General features: G+C 42.0%; 1 protein-coding gene across 1 annotated transcript; it reads right to left on the reverse strand.

Annotated features, from left to right (window-relative positions):
- Positions 1-9,909: 9,909 nt before the first annotated feature.
- Positions 9,910-17,585, reverse strand: neff1 (neuronal intermediate filament family member 1). Its single transcript, XM_011479546.4, has 4 exons — positions 16,707-17,585; positions 15,209-15,526; positions 15,005-15,129; positions 9,910-12,713 (listed from the first exon to the last, which is right to left on the reverse strand). Exons 1-4 carry the CDS (start codon positions 17,457-17,459, stop codon positions 12,326-12,328), a joined length of 1,584 nt encoding a protein of 527 aa, XP_011477848.1. The 5' UTR covers positions 17,460-17,585; the 3' UTR covers positions 9,910-12,325.
- Between the last annotated feature and the right edge of the window lie 1,995 nt (positions 17,586-19,580).

Below are 19,580 nucleotides of genomic sequence, written 5' to 3' on the forward strand. Positions count from 1 at the left end.
GTTTGTTTATTTAACCACTAAGTCTGGAGTTTGGGTTTTTATCTTCTCTTTGCTTGGGCACAGCTGCATATCTAACCGGGTATAGGAACAGAATTAGAGTTTAGATTAACCCTTTATCCTTTTATATCATGTTTGGTACACACATTTTTGAGACCTCTCTTTCATCAGCATGATCAAAACTTTCCTTATAAACCCATTGTTGTTCCATGTTTATATGCCCTGCAGTGGATTATCATTCCAGAGACAGCAGAAGGCCTTTTCCTGCTCATTTTAAAATGTCTGATTCCATGAAATCTGAAAAAAACTTTTAGAGGAAACACTTTTGGTAAATTGAAAAACTTTATGGTGAGAAGAATTTCTCTATTGTTCATCATAATTTTAAATTACTCCTTTTTGTATTGCAAGAATGCAAATTTTGTTGATATCTAATCATTTCAAATACAGTCACACCATGTTACAACTGTGAAAATCAAATTTGGGACAGTGGGTAAATATGGTATTTTTTCCTAGACACTCATGTCAATATTTTTGCATCTTAAACTAACATTATTGTCAGCAAAAATGTAACAAATCATCATAATTGATACTATCTATTACTAATAAAAAATGGTATATCAACACATTGTGTAGATTTCATCTTAATTTCAAAAACTTAGATTTTTCCGTCAATTCTTTTATGTAGTAAACTTTACAGGGTAAACAACCCTAGAGGGCAAGACTAGCACAGGAAATATTAGCTAACAACATTTCCAGACCCACTTTAACCTTAATCTAACCTGGTTGCATCTGTAACCCCAACTAGAAGCCGAAATGTTTAGACTAATCAGCCCAGAGGAACAGGTAAACAAACTCAAACATTTCCTGGTTAAGTAAGTTGAGGTGGATATCTGTAAAAAAAACAAAATTATATTGATAAAAATTACTTCCAGGGTCAAACAATGTCCCTTTTTACATTCCTGTTTACTGGGTTACGAAGTTTTGATTGCCACAGTAAGATATTCAAAATAATTTTAGTGAAGCTATTGTTTTTTGTTTTCTGGTACTGTATATCTGGCTTTTTATAGGCATAGAATTTACACTCTGGACATCCTAACAACTTAAAGATCAGCAGGAAGTAGAAACATCAGGCTCTTTAACATGAAAGCAGAAAGAATTGTTACTGTAGATGAGGAAACATCCTGTTCATTTGTCTGTTAGACCAGGATCTTAGCAACACAGCTGATGATAAGAGGATGAGGTTTGTTTGTGATCAGCAGGTTGGTTCCCTGCTGCTTCTCCTCCCTCCACTGCAGCTGAGCCGCAGCCACACCCTACCAATAAAGATAGAAACAGCTGATTCAGAAATGTGAACAACTTCAACGAATGCTCTGTGTAGATAAACAGAGCTTTTTATTTTTTCCATATGGATCTCGCTTGAATTACAGGTTACAAGATGCTGACAACAGTTCTCTTTGATCTACAATTGATTTACATTTAACCACATCGGGCACATGCTTGTAATCTTCATACATGTCTTATCTGTCTCTAAGGAAATTTTTGATCACATGAACTCAATTCATTTGGAGTGAAGGCATACTTTGGTCCTTGTCTTTCACTCCCACATAGACTAATATACCCAAAATTCACATATCATTTAAATCAATATAGATAATAGTGTAACTATTTTATTTTTATGTTAACCCATGTGCTATCTTAGATGACCCCACCCTTACATTGACGTGTTCTCCCTACCATGACAAAGGTGGATAAAGGTGGAAAGATTTCATGTCCTTGGAGACCAATGAAAATCACAAATTATTGAAGAAAAAAGGTTCAGCGCCCTGTCTAGTGGGTCTAGATGACCCAACTCCCAATGTTAAAGTGCCTAGGATAGCACAATGGTTACAAATGTCCAGCTTTTTCTTAAATGCAGGATAAGTGTTTTTTAACCAAAGAGTGAAGCTTCAAATGCTTTTGCAGTTTGCATTTCCACCAGTAGATGTCAGCAAAAGCCCATTTTACTGTGGCCTGCATTTGCATAGTCAGCTCCAGTTCTGCCAGCATCCAGTTTCTAAATATTTAATGAAACCCAGTTGTTGCAGCAAGCATAGAAAAACGGTTAGTATTGCAGCCCAAATGTAAGAGTTTTGTAGAATTTTCTGCCACGGTGATGGGGGGCGTTTTGGATTTGGTTTTGTTAACCCCCCCCCTTTTTTTTTCTTTCACTAGTTTTCTTAATTTCTTCTTTTTTTCTGGTCTTTTCTTTTCTCTTTATTTGTTTTGTTTAATTTTATTTTCTTTTTGTTAATTTTTATTGATCATTTTCTATTCTTTTAAGTTTTCTTTCTATCTTTTTTATTTCTCTTTTTTAAAATAGGCTACCTGGTATGTCTTGTTTTTCATTCCACATTTTTTTTCTCAATTAACCTTTAAAGTAATCTACCTTCTGTTGTTCCTGAAATATTCCCTGAATAACTAAGTATTAGATTTTATTTTAATTTATTTTATATATTTTGCACTGTTGCTTCCTTCTAACCCCCCTCAAAAAAGTAGCCACGCCCTCATAAATAAGAATGAGTCATATTACATGACTTTTAAATCAAATCGGCTAAAGAAAGCACTTTCTGCTTTTCTTTCTTTCATTATGGCCAGAAATGAACTTTATTTACAAGCTGAGTCTGTTGAGTGTATTTTTTAATGCAGAGTTGCAGGTGAAACAGCTCATAAAGTTATCATGGCACTGTGCACTTACACAGCCACCCACCCAAGGATTAGGACTGCAGTAGATGTGAGTGGTTCATCCTTGCTGCAGTGCAGACGCTGCCAGCAGGGACACAGACACTGCCATCAGCCCCATCATGCTATCTGTGACTCCACCGTCCTGAGTCTGCTATGCTGTTTATGCTCGCCTGCTCTTGAGGCAGGCAGCCCAAATTTTGGCTGGGACTCTTCAGTGGCTGCTCCAGAGCTGCAGGGCTCTGGGACATCTGCAATGCAGAAGTCTATATATAGCAGTGGAGTTTTAGGGAGAGGGTGGGAGACACAGACAGACGGAAGGATGGAGGGAGGACAAAAAAAAAACAATCAATGAAAGAGTTGTCCACAGGCTGAAAATAAGTTATGTCACAGCAGTGAACTTTTATTTTGGACTAAATGAAAAAAAATTCTCATTAAAAGCCACTAAAATCAACAATCTACCATTGAAAGTACTCATAGGAAGAAGGTACTTGGAACAAGGGCCCTTAGAAAAGTCTTTACCAGAACTATTTGTGTTTAACTTTTACATGTTTGCAAACCATACATAACCAGAAAAGGACAGAGTGGTTGTTAAATGCTGTAGTTTAAGATTTATTGCTTTATCACACAAGCTCCCAAGAGAGCCGCAAGCCAGGGAGGTGGAGAGGAGCGGTTAAATTATGTATGCATCTCCACAACAACAGAATCTGCTGACAGCACAGCTCAGCACACAGGCAGGTAGCAGCCTCACGGCCAAATGAAGGGCAGGGTCCACCGTCCGCTGACCCACAGAGCTGCTGCTGATGGATCACACTTTAAAAATTTACAACAAATCCAGCACGTGACCCGCTCTCCACCCCACTCCTCACCTCAGAGCAAATATGCTGAGTTATAACTCCGCAAGCCTCTGAGGACAAATGATCATCAATCGTGCCGGGTTCAATATAACCCAGAGGGGTGGTGATATCACACACAGGTCATCAATCTATCCCAGGCCCACACAGAGTCAAACAAGATAAACAACCATTACAAATCCCTCAAGCATGCATGTTTCTGGACTGTTGGAAGAAGTGCACGGAGAAAACCCTCCACAGGGAAAGACCATGATCAGGTTTCACTCTGGAACCTCACAGTTTTATAACTAACAGTTAAGAAAACGTTCATATGACAAAAATGTAATAAAATATACTGCCTGGAGTTTAGAAAAAAATCAGAGGTTTATTTCACTCAACGTTTGTAGAATTACTGCAAAATGTGGAAATAAGAAATGTGGATATTAAAACTTCTTTCTTACAAAAATCCTTTAAAGCTTTCTGCAGCAATGTGTGACTCTTGACAGTTTATATTGATTGTCTCTCAGTACTGATATTACTTTTGCCAATATTTTCCTTTCCCACACATTCACACATGGACACCACCATGCCTTATTTAGTGTATTATTGATTGTAAATGGCCACATCCTATCCTCAATCTACACTCTCTTAATCCTTGGCCGGGAGTTCAGACATCACATTTGCCCCGAGGCAGCTCTGGGACTCGAAAAATACCGCAGTCAGCAAGTAGGGAAGCAAACAGATGGACCTGCACGGCACCTGGCATCCATCCCAGCCAAAGACATCTTTCTCCTCTGGCTTCAGGCATGTGATGTGGAATCCAAAGTAACACCTTAAAGACTTCATCCAGCTTCCCCAGGAGAAATCGACTGCAGCAGAGAGGCTTATTAGACTGTTGAAGCAGGCAGAGTAATGATAAAAAACTCGTCTTTTTCCTTCCTTCAGACCTTTAAAATATATTTTCCTAACCCAACAGAAACCCAAGGGGAGTGTAGAAACGTTTGAAATCCACCACAAGAAATGATTCAATAGCACCATCAGTATTAATGTATATAAAGCCATGACAAAGCCTGTCAGTCTATCTTCTGTCCAGGCTATGATTGACCACCTAAAACCATTTCTGGATTTCGTTGAGAGGGACTTGGCTGCAGACAAAATGGTACCTGAGGTAAACTGTTACTGTTTACACCTAAACCCTAACCCCAAAATATTCAGAATTGTAAAAAAATAAAAAAATAAAAATAAAAATAACATTGATTGAGCTTAAAATTGGGAAAAATTGTAACTGTTATCATTACCAGTTAAAATAAAGGTTTTTTAGAGCAGACTTTCAGTTCCGGTCAACGACTTTTGGCTCTGGCCGTTGATGTCTGCAGCCAGATCTAAATGATTTCTTTTGATTCCATATGAATCACTGGTTAGTTTGAATCATCTGCAAAACTCAAATCACTTTGAGCTGGAGAAGAACAGAAGCAGCATGGACTGTCACAACACCACCACTGTGTTTTATTGTTAAAATGATTCATCATGAGCTGAGTCTTTGCTTACTTTTCTGTGGACTACTTTGGTTCAGTCTATTTCTCATTGTTAATTCATGAACTCTGACTGTGAATGAATTATGAGGCCTGTAGTTGTAACAATGTTGTTCCATGACTTTCATGAACTTTAAAATCATTTTGTGTTCTTCAAAGACCCACTCCAATGAAAATGGTGTTTTAACTATGTTCTTGTGTCATTTTTCTCATGATGGAAGAAATATATAAAGAAAATTAAACAAAAAATTGAATTTGTGAGTATTTTTATTTAAAAATGTTGGAATCAGGAACAGACAAAATGCCATTTGAAAAATGTAGCTGTGACGTTATGTAGAAACTACGACTGACAGCCACACGCTCCCTGCTTTGCTCCATTCAGATCCATCCTGACAGAAAGTACTTTATTAAAATCCAATGGTTTTACCAAATGACCTTAACCTGTGGTGTCCCCCAGGGGTGCATCTTCGGACCTGTTGTCTTTAATATGATTTTTTTTAGTATATGATACTACATCTATTTTTTAAATCTGCTAAATCCCTTTTGGGGTCAAACTGGAGCCTACCACTGTTGGGTGCAGGGGAAGTACACCCTGTTTCCAGTCAATTGCAGGAGCACAACAACACACATGCACATTGACACCTAGGGGACTAAGTATAGTAGAAATATAGAGTGACCAACTGACTTAAAATGCATATTTTTGGACTGTAGGAGGAAGCTGGAGTGCCCAGAGAAAACTAAAACATGTACAAGGAGAACATACTAACTCCACACAGAAAGTACCAGTCTTCTCGATGTAAGCCAAGAGCATTAACCACTACACCACTGTGCAGTCCTACCATACCACAATTAGGCACAGGTATGCTTTGGTGCAATGCCTTTTTTGGCTAAACACAGAACAGACTGAGAAGATCATCTTTGACTGAGAAACGAAGAGAAATGTTAACAATGTTAACATTCAATGTCTATAAAATCTGCAAATCAGATTAGAAGTAAAAGGGTTATTATGGACTAACACTTCAACTTCAATACTCACATCAAATCTATTACAGGATCAACATTTGAAAATTGCCAGAAGCAAAGGCAAGCTGTTCTACCAAATGGCGTATACTTATATAGTGCCTTTCTTCCTACAAGGACAAGGCGCTTTACAGTCACAGACCCATTCACCCAGTCACACACACATTCACTCACACATTCACACACTGGTGGTCGCTCCGCTGCCAAACACAGGCGCCCGCCTACCACCAGAGGCAAGGTGGGGTTCAGTGTCTTGCCCAAGGACACTTCGACTCATGGGCGTGCAAGGCGGGAATTGAACCTGCAATCTTACGATCATGGGTTGACCGCCCTACCGCTGCACCACGGCCGCCCCAAGACCTATAGAAGCTCTAATCACTCATTTATCTCAAGCATGTTAGGCTTTTGTAATGGTCTGCACCCTGGACTCAGATGAGAGGCTGTAGTAGTTCATCCAGGTCCTGACAGAGAAAGTTAGATCACAACAGTACTGTCCTTCAGTTTTTGCACTAGTTTCCCGTTCCTCAGAATACAGAAAAACAACATGCTTCAAAATAGTTCTGCTTGCGTAAAAGAGTACAACTCTTTTCGTGGCTTAGAACTAAAGTACATGTCTGGTATGTTGGTCCCATAGTAAGGAAATGCCTTTTGCTGGTGCCCAGAGCCAGAACTAAACATGTTGAAGCAGCGTCTCAGTTTCATTGAGCTAAAATCTGAAAATGCCTTTCTGATTATAGAAAAATACTCATTCTTACTAACATTACTCTTGTTTAACAGGGATTTTTGCTGATGATTACAAGTTTAGTGTTTTAATTATAATTTTTGTGTATGTGCTTTTAATTAGTTCTCTTTTCTGTACAGCACTTTGTGTGTTGTGGATAGACTGTGCTCTCCCTTCCATTTCAAGTAATATTTTATCCATTCGTGTTCTGTTCCCACATGGCTCCTGAAGCCATCGTGACATCAGGGTGGGCCCAGTTTACTTGTCCATCAAAGGGTTAATAATAAATAATATTACATTTTATTTTTATTTATTTATTTATTTTTTTTTTTTTAATTTTTTTTTCTAACTTGTCCTGTCCAACAGCTGGGCAGTCAGATGAGAGCTGAGGGCCTCTTGGGTTGGACATATTTTACTTTAACAAGAGGGGTTATTAATCTTCAGACAAACCAAAGGTATGTATGAATAAACCCCTTTTGTAATTGAGGCCAAACTTTATTAATTTCAAACATGTCTGAAAATCTTTGGTGTTGGACCGGACGGAAAAGGAAAGAGGGGAAGAAGAGAGAGGGACGTTAGAGAGAGGGGGGGTAGGGGGTGATAATAGGAGGGGAAGGGGGATAAGACCATGAAGCAGCATAAAGCAACAAGTTTACTGGTTGTTAATCATTATGGTAAGGTTTAAATGTAAAAAAAAAAACAAAAGGGCGGAGCCTGTCCACACACACACTCAAATGTTATAAACACACCTGTTAGTTGCAAAAATGTCCACCTGTCGACATGTACACAAAACAGATAGTGTTCACACGCATACTTATGCCTTAAAACCAACTAGTGTGAAATATTTCAGTCATTCAGTCTGTTGAGCTAACACCTGTGCTCAGGTGAGTGTTTATGTTCTTCTAAAATGGATGGTGGAACGTGAAAAGAAGGAGGGAGAGTGCCCAGCCATCCCCACCCCAAGACCCCCACCGCACCAGCAGCGGCAGCCGGAATCCCCCCAACGCCACACGGGAACCGGCAGGGAACAACCGCCGCCCGGGCGACCAAGCCCGCCACCCAGGCCAGGGCCAGCAGGGCCGCCGCAAGGCCCCCAGAGCCAGAGAGCAGGGAGGCACGGAGGGAAAGAGGGCGCCGCCCCAGCCCAACCAGGAGAGCCTCCCCCCGCCGCGCCGGGAGAACCCAACGCAGGGCCCCACCGGAGAAGGACGCCCACAGCCCCAGACGAGCACCCCACCACCACCCAGGAGTTCCGGGCATCCCCCCGCCCCAACCCCAGGTACGAACCAGGACCCCCCAAGGGAGACCCACTCCGCACTCCAGGCAGCCATCCGCCCGGCCCACGGTTGGTCCAGGGAGGAGCGAGGCAGGGGCCCGCCGCCCCCGCCCAGGAGGGGGGAACCCCGGGGAAAAAAGAGGGCCCACAAGGGGTGTTGTAAATATGGCCCGACCAGGCTCGGCCACAGTTGGAAATTTGGCGGGGCCCAGCACTCAGGAGCAAGGACCAGAACCCACTCCCCAGGGACACCAACACCCCCGGCTCAGATGTAATGTGAAACCCCCCACCGCGCGGAGAGAGCACCGCCGGGCCCAGGAAGCCGGCACCCCGGGGACACAGCCGCCGTTGCAAAGGGGCCCGTACCCCCCACCAGGGAAGAGGCAGGGGACAGATGGTCCTAGGTCCCACCTTCCTTGCAAAATGTGTGTGCGTGTATGTGTGTTTGAGAGAGTGTGTGTGTGCATGTGTGTGTGTTTATGTTGGGATGTATATATTGAGGGGGGAGGGGTGTATGTACTAAGGGGGGTGCAGTTAAAATTGGCGGGTAGGGCACTAAGGGGACATCTCCTGATTACTCACAGTGACGTCCCCTCACCCTCCCCACCAAGGGGCCCTAAATGTCTAAGGTGCGGTTAAAATTGGCGGGTAGGGTGCTAGGAGGACATCTGCTGCTTGCTGGCAGTGATGTCCAAGCACCCCCCCTACCAAGGACCCTACATGTCTAAGGTGCAAATAAAACCGAAAGAGGGGGGGCCCACTCCATACGGCAACCATAGGAGGTGCCTTTCTGGGCACTCAAGGTCGCCGCACATCATGTATACAGTATAAAAAAAATACAAAAAACAGTTAAAACACCAACAACAATTTAAATACATAAAATGTATATAAAAACATAAAAAGGTCACTGTTAAAGTGAATAGACCATTTGGAAAAGATGAGTTTTTAGCTTTGATTTGAAATGTGGGAGTGTGTCAGTGTTGCGGAGGTCAGGGGGGAGTGAGTTCGAAAGCCGGGGATCAGAGCAACTGAATGCCCGGCTCTCCATGGTGACAAGACGGGCGGAAGGGACAGAAAACTGGATAGAGGAAGAGGAGCGGAGGGAGCAAGCAGGTATGGCGATATGAAGGAGGTCAGAAAGATATGGAGGTGCAAGGTTGTGAAAGGCTTTGAATGCGTAGAGCAAGATTTTGTATGCCCCTGAGGGACAATTTGGAGTTACTTGTCAGTCTATGATGAGCAGAATTGCAAATCTTTTGGTAATTTCTGTATTTTTAAAATATCTAATCCAACAGAACCTTCCTAATTTGAAAATGCAGCGATGAAAACTCAACCACCAGTCTTTTCCCTCATTCCCCAAAAATGCCACAAATAAGAAACCAGGTTTTATTATTCCCCTAACGTTTCTGGAAAACACACCTTTTTTTAGGCATGCAATTCTTCTGATTTTGTTGAAACTGTTTCAGTCATACACTCAGCTGGATGGCTCAGTTGGCTGCATGTAGGACTGCCACTTGGGAAATCAAGGTTTGTTTCCCAGAGGGCGATATGAGCTTCATCCAGTGTGGGCCCTTGGGCAAGACCACTACTGCCCATGTAGCCACAGGGGATCTGGGTCCCCCTGTGCTGGTCCCCAGCCCAGATAAAATACAAGGTTGTGTCAGGAAGGGCATCCGGCATGAAACTCTCAGCCAAACCACATGTCCGAATCAGTGAAAGCTGAGCGGTTGCTGTGGCGACCTGTGAAGGGATATGCCGAATGGGGAACAAGTTTCAGGGTTAGAATTGATGGAAGCAGAAACACAGTAAATGTTTGGTTAATAAATGTATTTATTTGGCTTTGAGAGGAACATCACTGCATGAGACAGCAGCACATAAAGTCACAGCTTTAAAGCAGAAAAATGTGGAAAGTGGCGGTTCTCCTCTGTCTCTCCGGAACAAGTGGGTAGCGGATGGAAACATGTTTTTTTTTTCATTCATAATTAAGGCAAGTTTTTTTTTTTTTTTTTTTTTTTTTTTTTTTACATTTTCTCTTTTGAACACACAGCAAGCACAAATCTATCCCATCCAGCAAATATTCAAGCTTCAGGTATCAGGCCATGCATTCTTCTCCATTGTTTGATTCATTGGTCAAAACTCCAAGGCCAAAGGGAGTGATGAGTGAAGCACCAGGAGGAAATGAGACTCTTCAGGGCAAAAGAGTAAATATGTCCTTAAACAGCCCTTATGTTACCCTTCACCGTTTACAGTGTTCCAAATTACTATGCAAAGTATATTTAAGATAACATTCTTTGTTTTTCAAATAAACGTATGAATGATATTGTGTCTCGAAGCTCTTTGGATCAATCAGATCAATCTCAGACACCTGTGATGATTAGTTTGCCAGGTGAGTTCAATTTAAGAAAAAACTACTAAAGAAGGACACTCCACGTTTTCAACTAATATAGGAAAGGAAAAAAAAAGATATCTCTGCTGCTGAAGAGCATGAACTAGTTCAATGCCTTGGACACGGTATGAAATACTTTGGATACTTCACAAAATGACGTCTGAAAAGTATGTGGAATTTCTGACTGACCACTTTCTTCCGTGGTACAAAAAGAACGTTGTGTTCTGTAAGAAAATGTTCTTCATGCATGACAATGCACCATCTCATGCTGCAAGGAAAACCGCTGCATCATTGGCTGCTACGGGCATAAAAGGAGATAAACTGATGGTGTGGCCCCCATCCTCGACTGACCTCAACCTCATTGAGAACCGGAGCATCCTCAAGCAAAATATCTATGAGGGTGGTAGGCAGATTACATCCAAAGAGCAGCTCTGGGAGGCTATTCTGACTTCCTGCAAATAAAAAAAAACTCCAAAAACTCACAAGTTCAATGGATGAAAGAATTCTGAAGCTTCAACAAAATAAGGGGTCCTTTTTTAAAATGTAACTTGACCTATTACAATGTTTTTGATTGGAATAGCTTATGTTTTCAGTAAATATGACCTCCTAATGCCGCAAATTCAACAAATGACCATTTTCAGGTCTTTAGAATCTATCAAATATTGTGAAACTCTGTTCTGGGTACTAATGTGGACCAGTACATTTGAAGGTTGTTTTTTTTTAAAGTACTGTTATCTTTAGGAGGCCCTGACAGATACAGTAATAGATACTCTAATTGTTAGTGACTTCAAAACTATGTTGAATGTCATTTGCATGGAGTATTTAAAAAAATATAGAAAAATATAATTTGCATAATAATTCAGAACCCGCCGTATGTCCAGAAACTTGGAAATGCTTACAATAGAGTTCATTATTACCTACTTTCTTGTTTTAAACGAAATTTAAAAAAAGGCCATCATGACTAAATACGGGATTTAAAAAAAAGCTGAAAAGGTTCTAAAATGAAAGAAAAATTCTTTGACAAATGAATCAAAGGAAAGGGTTGATAATAAGCCCAAAATTACACATAGCAGCAATTTCAGCTCGACAGTTTTCATTCACTAAGCCACGTTTCTCCATCTTTCCAGAATCTTTTTGTCATTGTTTGTGTTGCAGGGTTGCATAAAAGGGGAGGAAGTGTCAAAATAAACAGAGCAAAATGCAAAGCAGAGGAGGCATTCACCTGCTGTGCAAAACAGGGTGGTGGACAGTTTTCTTTCTGGCTACTTAAGCTAGTGTGTCTTTGCTTTGCGATAAAACATTCAACTTGCAGGGATGCCCAACTTTTATATGTAAAAATCAAATAGCACCGTAAAAGTTGGTCTGGCCGTTTCTCATGCTCCAGGTTCTGTGCGTTTGTTTGGAAGTCCGTGTGCTGACAGAATTGTAACTTTCTGGGTTTGGATTGCTCTTGCTGAGAATGTCAATCACTGATGGCACATTTGCTCAGGGTGAGAAAGAATCATTCAACTTAGCTTCATCATAACTCGAGGCTCATTATACTTTGTGGCACCGTGCTTACGTTCCCCCTCTGCATCTTTTACATGTACAGACAAGATGACAGAGTTCCGAAACGTTCCTCCGCTGCTGTGTCTGTTCCTGTCTGGAGTTCCTTGTCTAAGAAAACTTTGAGTAATCTGATTTGCAGAGACAAAAAAAAAACAGGGGTGATGCATCTGGAGTGTGCAGATGTGTGTTAGAGTGTGTGTGAGACACATGGGTGACGTGAACAGGAACCAGAACTGTCGATGATTGGTGGGATGAGTTTCTGATGAAGATAGTGATGATGATGATGCAGGTGGTTTAGCTCTTGCTGGTCTTCCCGGTGGAGCTCTCCTTCTCTTTCTCCTTCTCATTTCCCTTCTCCTCTTTTTTCTTTGGCTTTTCCTCTTCCTCCTCTTTTTCTTCCTCCTCCTCTTCCTCTCCCTCACCCTCACCATTCTCCTGGTCTTCATCTTCCTCTCCCTCCTCTGCTTCCTCTCCTCCATCTTCACCCTCCTCCTCTCCTTCTTCTTCTCCATCTTCCTCCTTCTCCTCCTCTGCCTCCTCCTCCTCTTCTTCGGGCTTGGCCTTCCTGTAAGCTCCCAGGGAGTAGGTGCGGGGTGACATATAGGAGAATCCCGGGTAGCCAGACTGGACCATGGCGCTACCAATAGAGCTGAGGCGACATTCCTCTCCTTCCAGCAGCTTCCTAAACAGACAGAAGAAGAGGGGCACAAAAGTAGATCCTTCCAAAAAGCCTTTGTTTTAAAAATACTAAAATAAAGTTTCTGTACTGGAGTTTCAGCTTGGTGGAGCCATTTCAAGTTAATGTTTATCATTAGAAGTATATTACTTCTGAAAACATTCAATTTTTGGCTGCTTTGCTATGTTAAAGGGCCAATATCATGCTATTCTTAAGCCTTTCAGAGTAAACTATATTCACGCATATGATCATATATTACCTTTGGCACACTAAAGAACAATATTTTATGAAATATTAGTTATTTCCAGGTGCTTATTTTCCTACTAGGAAGTGAGACGACTTGATATCTGAGGCATTGGCTTTTTCTCCTTGTGGGTGCCGCCTGTCAACCTACAGTTGGCAGCATGTCTGTGTTTCCCCCACAAAAACAAGCAACATCCAAACTTTTGCAAAGATGAGAGCGTTTTTGACAGTCACCGCTAGCCCCGTGGAGAATGTTGTGTGTGTGTGTGTTAGCCTGGGGGCGGTGCTGGCAGCACAGACTTTTCCTGGAAGGGGCTGTTCTCACTGACCTACATCAGAAAACCTGCTAGTTTTCGTGGATTAGGAGGGGCTGGTGCTCAAAGCGCAGGGTTTCAGAGGAATGCCCAGAAATGCGTGAATGGATCAAAATACCACTTTGGGATTTTTTTTGTGTGAGGAATTAACATAATAATACACTCAAAAGCTTAAATTGATTTTGCATGGTATAGGCCCTTTAAAACCACAGAGTGGTGACCATGGTGCAGAGGTAGAGCGGTCAATCTCTGATCAGAAGATTTCTGGTCCAGTTCACGCCTTGTCTGCCCATGTGTTTGAGGTGTTCTTGGGCAAAATACTGAACCCCACATTGCTCTTAGTGGTTGACGCCAGTGTTTGGTAGCATACCTCCAGTAAACACTAGAAAGTGGCAGAAGAGAGTAAACTAGCATTCTAAGGCTAGTGTTTGGTTGTATGGGGTTATTTCTTTTACCAGTAAATCTTTTTTTGGTTGCTTATACACTGTGATATCTAATTTTTTAGGTGAATTTCTTCCTCTGTCTGAGGTTGATTAGGTCTAAAGATTCAATGTTTAAGACTGTTTTAAAAATGTGTCAGTCATATCTTTTGAAGCATGCCTACAATGTAAGCAGTTAGCCATGTTAGCTGTTAGCACAGTGATCAGGAACCATTAGCAGGAAACAAAGTGACCAAAAACATCATCAACAGTTGTTTGACCTTGAAGCTTATTTATTATAATTCATGAGTTCTCAGGTCATCAAATTAATGAAAGTTTAATTTAATTCAGGGCAGTGAACTAGCTCTACAACTTTTTAGTGCTCCTAGTACTTAGTTCATGTTAAAATAACTAGCTTTATCTATTTTGTTGCCTTTAAATAATTGAGATGAAGCATTCCTGAAAAATATACACATCTAGAAAGAAAACGTTGACAAAAATTAAAACAATATTTAAGAAAACTGGACAATAGCGAGCAAAATCCATATTGAAAATATATTTTCTGTGGTTAACTGCTGTTTTAGCAATGTGCGTTTTTTCCTTTTTTGGATTCGTGAAACTAATAATTTTATTGCATCCACAATACAAGGATTTTTTCAGATCAGTGACCAAGTTCTTGTGAATTAATGATTATTTTCCTAAAGCTTCCAAAAAGATCCAGTTTTGCTTCATGTAATTTAAGTTTTAATCTGCTTAACTAGGGACAGCAAAACAAAGACTATCAGCTTTAGGTCACTACAGGGTCACACCATCTATTCCAAGAAATAGGCTACAAATATATTGTTTAAATAAATTACTTTTCTGTAGTATAACGATCACTTGTCTATTTCATTTAAAATAAAATCTGTGTTAATATCAATAAATGAAGTTGATGAGATTCCAATATAGAACTATTGACAGAGGCTGGCAATCTTCTCCTTTAGGTTTTAACACTTCCCATGATTTTGCCCAACAATGGCTACTCTAAACTGTGCAATAAATGTATTTTCTTCAGCACGAAACATGTCATTTTTAAACACTTTGCTGGCGTTCATGCATGTCTTTCTAAATCGCTCTTAAATTATTGAATTCAACTTTAAATCCCAACATGTCACTGCATTATATCAGGTATACAAATTCTAACTTTTAAAAATCAAATTAAGGCAATATAACATTGCTTTATCAGTTGGTTGTTGTTAAAACGGATAACTTTTTATCATAACTTCAGGTAAGTTTAATACATACTGGTGATTCTGACTGTGTTGATTCTGATAAAACAGACCTGTAGGCAGCAATTTCAATGTCCAGAGCCATCTTGACGTTGAGCAGATCTTGATATTCACGCAGGTGACGGGACATCTCCCCTTTGGTGCTGCGCAGGGCGGCCTCCAGCTGCTGAATGGTGTCCTAAAACACAGAATACATCATTAATTATGAAACTTTCCTTAAATGCTCTTTTTTAATGAGAAAAGTTTCTCTTTCTTACTTGCATGTCTCCAGTCTCATTGTTGTGACGTTCCTCCATCTCAGCAATCTGCCTTTCCAAGGCCTCGTTGTGGCCCCTGAGGGCTTCGATCTCCAGCGTGCGGGCCTGCACCTGCCGGCGGTACTCGCTCAGTTCCTCCTTCGAGTGCTTGATGGCATCCTGGTTGCGGGCAGCAGCCTCAGTAACAGTGACGAACTTGGAGCGGTACCAGTCCTCTGCCTGGGCCTGGTTTCTGGCAGACAGGTTCTCATACTGGGCCCGGATGTCCTTCAGGGCTGCGGCCAGGTCAGGTTTGCTTAAGTCCATCTCCACTGATACCTTAATTAAGGAAGTGAAAGGCATTTAGGGATTTTAGTACTTGGACACCTTATTGACACAAAAGTGAGATGCAATTTTGGTGACTTTTGGACTTTTCTGTCCACTTTGGATGAACTTATCTGGAAAAAAAATGCAAGCGTTTTGATATGCAATTGAAACCCTGAAGGAGGATTGTACAAATATACATATCAGCTGCAGGCCCTTTCAATAACACTGTTGTCCTTGCTGAGCTACAGTTGGTATAAACTAATGCATAAGTTAACGTATGCCCGAGAGGCTAATGAATGGACTGCTGTCTCTGGATTTTTTGATGCAGAAAGCCGTGCTGTCAATACCTGCGTGTCGGGAAGATTCCCTGCAGGATAGTAGGTGGACCTTGGAGAAATCTACCTGGCAACTATAAAATGTTATCACTTTGTACAGGAAATCCAGCCTTACAAATTTCCTCAAGAAATGTTACAATTTGATATTTAAATAAAAACATACATTTTCAAATGTAAATAGATAAGTTAAACTGATAATCATGTTTCCAAAGTCCTGCTGCATTTAAAAAACTAAAAATGTGAGTTATTGTACAAAGTGGTAAAGTCTTTCCTGCTACGGGACGACCACACCCTGAATCACCAATATGCGTCAGTACTCCGCATCTCTCTCCCTCCTCTGCCCTTCCCTCTGACCTTCTTTTTAGGGCGCCATTCAAGAAAACTCCCCAGAAATGCATTCACAAGAACCTTTAAGTATTTTCAAACAACACACAGAAAGATTTTTAAGGATTAGGGGAGATTGTGAAATATCTTACAACATTTTTTTTAAATGACTTGTGAAATATTGCACTATAAACGTTGTAGTTGCGCGGTAGCTGCAGAGAGGAGGGAGGGACCGAGGCGCAGACGGAACTGCAGTGCCATCAATTTTCCAGACGCAGTGTTCGGTTCTGCCACTGTGGATTTGGGTATGGTGCAGAAAAAAACAAAAAAGTGGGACAAAAACTCTTTAAAATGTGTTTTTTTGTAGTTGATCTTTTGGGGAAACTTTAACAAGTGTAAGGAGAAAAACCCCAAAAGCCAAATCTGTTATTTTGGTCACGTGCGTACGTATTTTGTGTGATATTTAGGACTTTTCGTTGTTGTTTGAACTTTGCAAATGTTGCTTAAGGGTTCATAAACCTGTCAAACGTTACCTGCGTGGCCTGCAGCGACGTCTGCAGCTCCTGCAGCTCCTCTTCATGAACTTTCCTGAGGAAAGCGATCTCATCCAGCAGAGACTCCACTTTCTTTTCCAGCTCCAGGCGCGCCAGGGTGGCGTCGTCCACGTCTTTCCGGTAGCCCTTGAGAGCGTTCTCCGCCTCTTCCCGCAGCCTGGTCTCCTCCTCCAGCTTCTCCCTCACTCGCTCCAGCGTGTCGTTCATCTGCACGCAGTCCAGGTGCATCTGGCTCTTCTCGTGCGTCAGCTCTTCCACGCGCGCCCGCAGCTCGCGGATCTCCTGCTCGTACAGCTCGTGCAGGCGCGACGGCTCGCTGTGGCGCTGCCGCAGCAGCGTCACCTCAGCTTCCAGGACTTTGTTGTGCTGCTCCAGGTTGTGAACCTTCTCGATGAAGGACACGAAGCGGTCGTTGAGGCCCTGGAGCTGCTCCTTCTCGTTGGTGCGGATGATCTTGAGCTCGTTGGTGACGGCGGTGGACTGGGTCAGGTCCATGGAGGGGTCTGGGATGGAGGAGAAGACGCGGCCGGGTGCCGCTGTCCTCCTGTAGGTGGAGGAGGAGATCATGGAGGGGGAGCCGTAGGTGCGGGGCCCGCTGCGGTACCCTGCGGAGTGCAGACGGGACGGGCTGCTCCCGCCGCTGCTGCCCAGAGCCACGCGTCCGGACCGGGGAGCCTCTCCGAAGAGCCTCCGATAGGAGCTGCTGCTGTAAACATCGCTGGAGAAACTCATGGTTGTTCTTGCGCTGGTGGAACCCGTCTGAGGGACAGTGTGGAGTTTAGGTGTGCGTGAGGGTGAAAGTGCGTGACAGAGAGAAAAGTGAGATGCGAATGATGTCTGGCCAAGACAGGTGCTTTTATAGCTAGGGCGCCGAGGCGCATCATTTGACGCAGCAACAACACAAGATCAGGGGAAACCTGCAAGCTTTTGCAAAAAAAAAAAAAGCCTCCACCCTCTGGGGAGACACGGCTTCACTCATGCAGCTCATCTCTGTCCTGCATTCCAGTGCCGAACACGGCTGTGTTTGGAGTTTTGTTTCACCTTCACTGCTCCTAAGGTGCACATTTGATGAATCCCACATCTTAATACATTTGCGCACCGATCATAGGACTTTTTTCCAGATTGTACGGATCAAAACTTTCGTGTGCGCGCTGTCTGTGTCACTGCAGCTGTCTCTGCTGTGCAAGCAGAATGGTCAATGGGATCGATGTGCGGAGCTGGTGCTGCAGTCTGCATCCAGACGCTCTCGTTTCCCTTAGCTCCGCATTGTGTGAGCACATGATGGGTCGTGACTCTGCACGAACGGACCACAAAGGAAAGGAGGATTTTGCCTCACAAAAAAATGAAGTTAATGATTATGGCTCAAATCTGCACATCATTTAACAAGCAAAAGTTGGATTCTCTATGGAGATTAATGCAGTCCAAATCCCCATGCACTAAAAAACAAACACGAATCAGCTGTGATTCTGCAGCATTCAACGTGTCGCTGGCCTTGGTGCTGATCCGGGTTCAGGACCACGCCTCTGAGCAGAGGCCTCTCAGGCTCAGTGGGCTGCAGCCTCTCCCCCTCCCAACACCACACAAGGCGCCTCCACCGCTGTAAAACACGGGGCATGTCTGGAATGCAGCCCACACAGTAAACAACTGCTGCACCGCCTCCACCAAGGCATACTTAATAAAGCTTATGGCCTCATGAGAAACCAGGGCGTCTTTTATTGCCCTGCGTTGTCTGTTAGCACAGCATAAACAGTAACGGCACACATGAGACTTTCTCTAATGATCAAAAACATTATATACATAAAATGTATTTCTTTTTTTTTTGAAGCATTATCAAAATAAAACAAAACTGTTAGTAATTAGATAAAAATAACTGATAAATCTTGTAATATACATGTAACTTAAGTGACAGTCAGAAGAAAAAGAGGCCTGCAGAATAGTTTAAGCAGCTTTTCAGGCAACATATCAGAATGTGTTAAATCTGATAGCATATTGAAGTTCAAGCTTTTATTGATTGGTTTCTATGTTAACTTATCTATCACTTTTACTATTACTATTACTACCTTTCTATCACTACTATCAATCACTCTATCAAATGTAAAAAAAAACATTTGACCCAAGTTGGTCTTTGTCTTATTGTTAATAGTATTACTAGTATTGTTTTTTGTTGTACTCATTTAGACAAAATCCAAAAACCAAAGAGTGAACAGCTGCACACATTTTCCACCAAAACCCCTTGCTAAGGGCAAAACAAAAGGAAAAACTTTGAAAATCTAGCTTTAAAATGTCTGTTGTTGTTTACCGTTAGGTATATCCCTTTAGGGGTTTGTCAACCTTTAATGCTAGATGCTCACCTCCCATGAGGACTAGGGTCATTTGGTGTGTAATTTAAGTTATGTTGACTTATTGAAATAAAACTGTTGCAGTGAAATGAAATTATGTTTTTGCTTTTTGCTATTTGTTTATGTATCATAAGTGATATCAACATCATCATCGCAATGTTGATCAGTAAAATCACAAATTGTGAGTTTTCCTCATATCGTGCAGCCCTAGTGTATGGTATATGGTTTTTTTTTCAAGTTGTTCTGCTTAAGACGAACGAACACATGCAGACAGAACTCTTTACAACCACCAGAGGGCGCTAAAACACCAGTAATACACCAGCTGAGCTGATGGTGATACATGTGAAGAAGGGAACATGGTGTCTTGTCTTACACCAAAACCCATTACAATCAGGAAAAGTAAAACTAAAACACACAGGTAAATTAAACACAAACACAGTTTTGTTTTCAATGCATGTCTGCATTTGATTGCATTAATAAGACCCTTTTGGGGAGGAAGTTCAGTGTGAAATAA

This window comes from Oryzias latipes, chromosome 9 (assembly GCF_053564925.1).
Source record: "Oryzias latipes strain Hd-rR chromosome 9, Olatipes_Hd-rR_3.1".
NCBI classification, from domain to species: Eukaryota; Metazoa; Chordata; class Actinopteri; order Beloniformes; family Adrianichthyidae; genus Oryzias; species Oryzias latipes.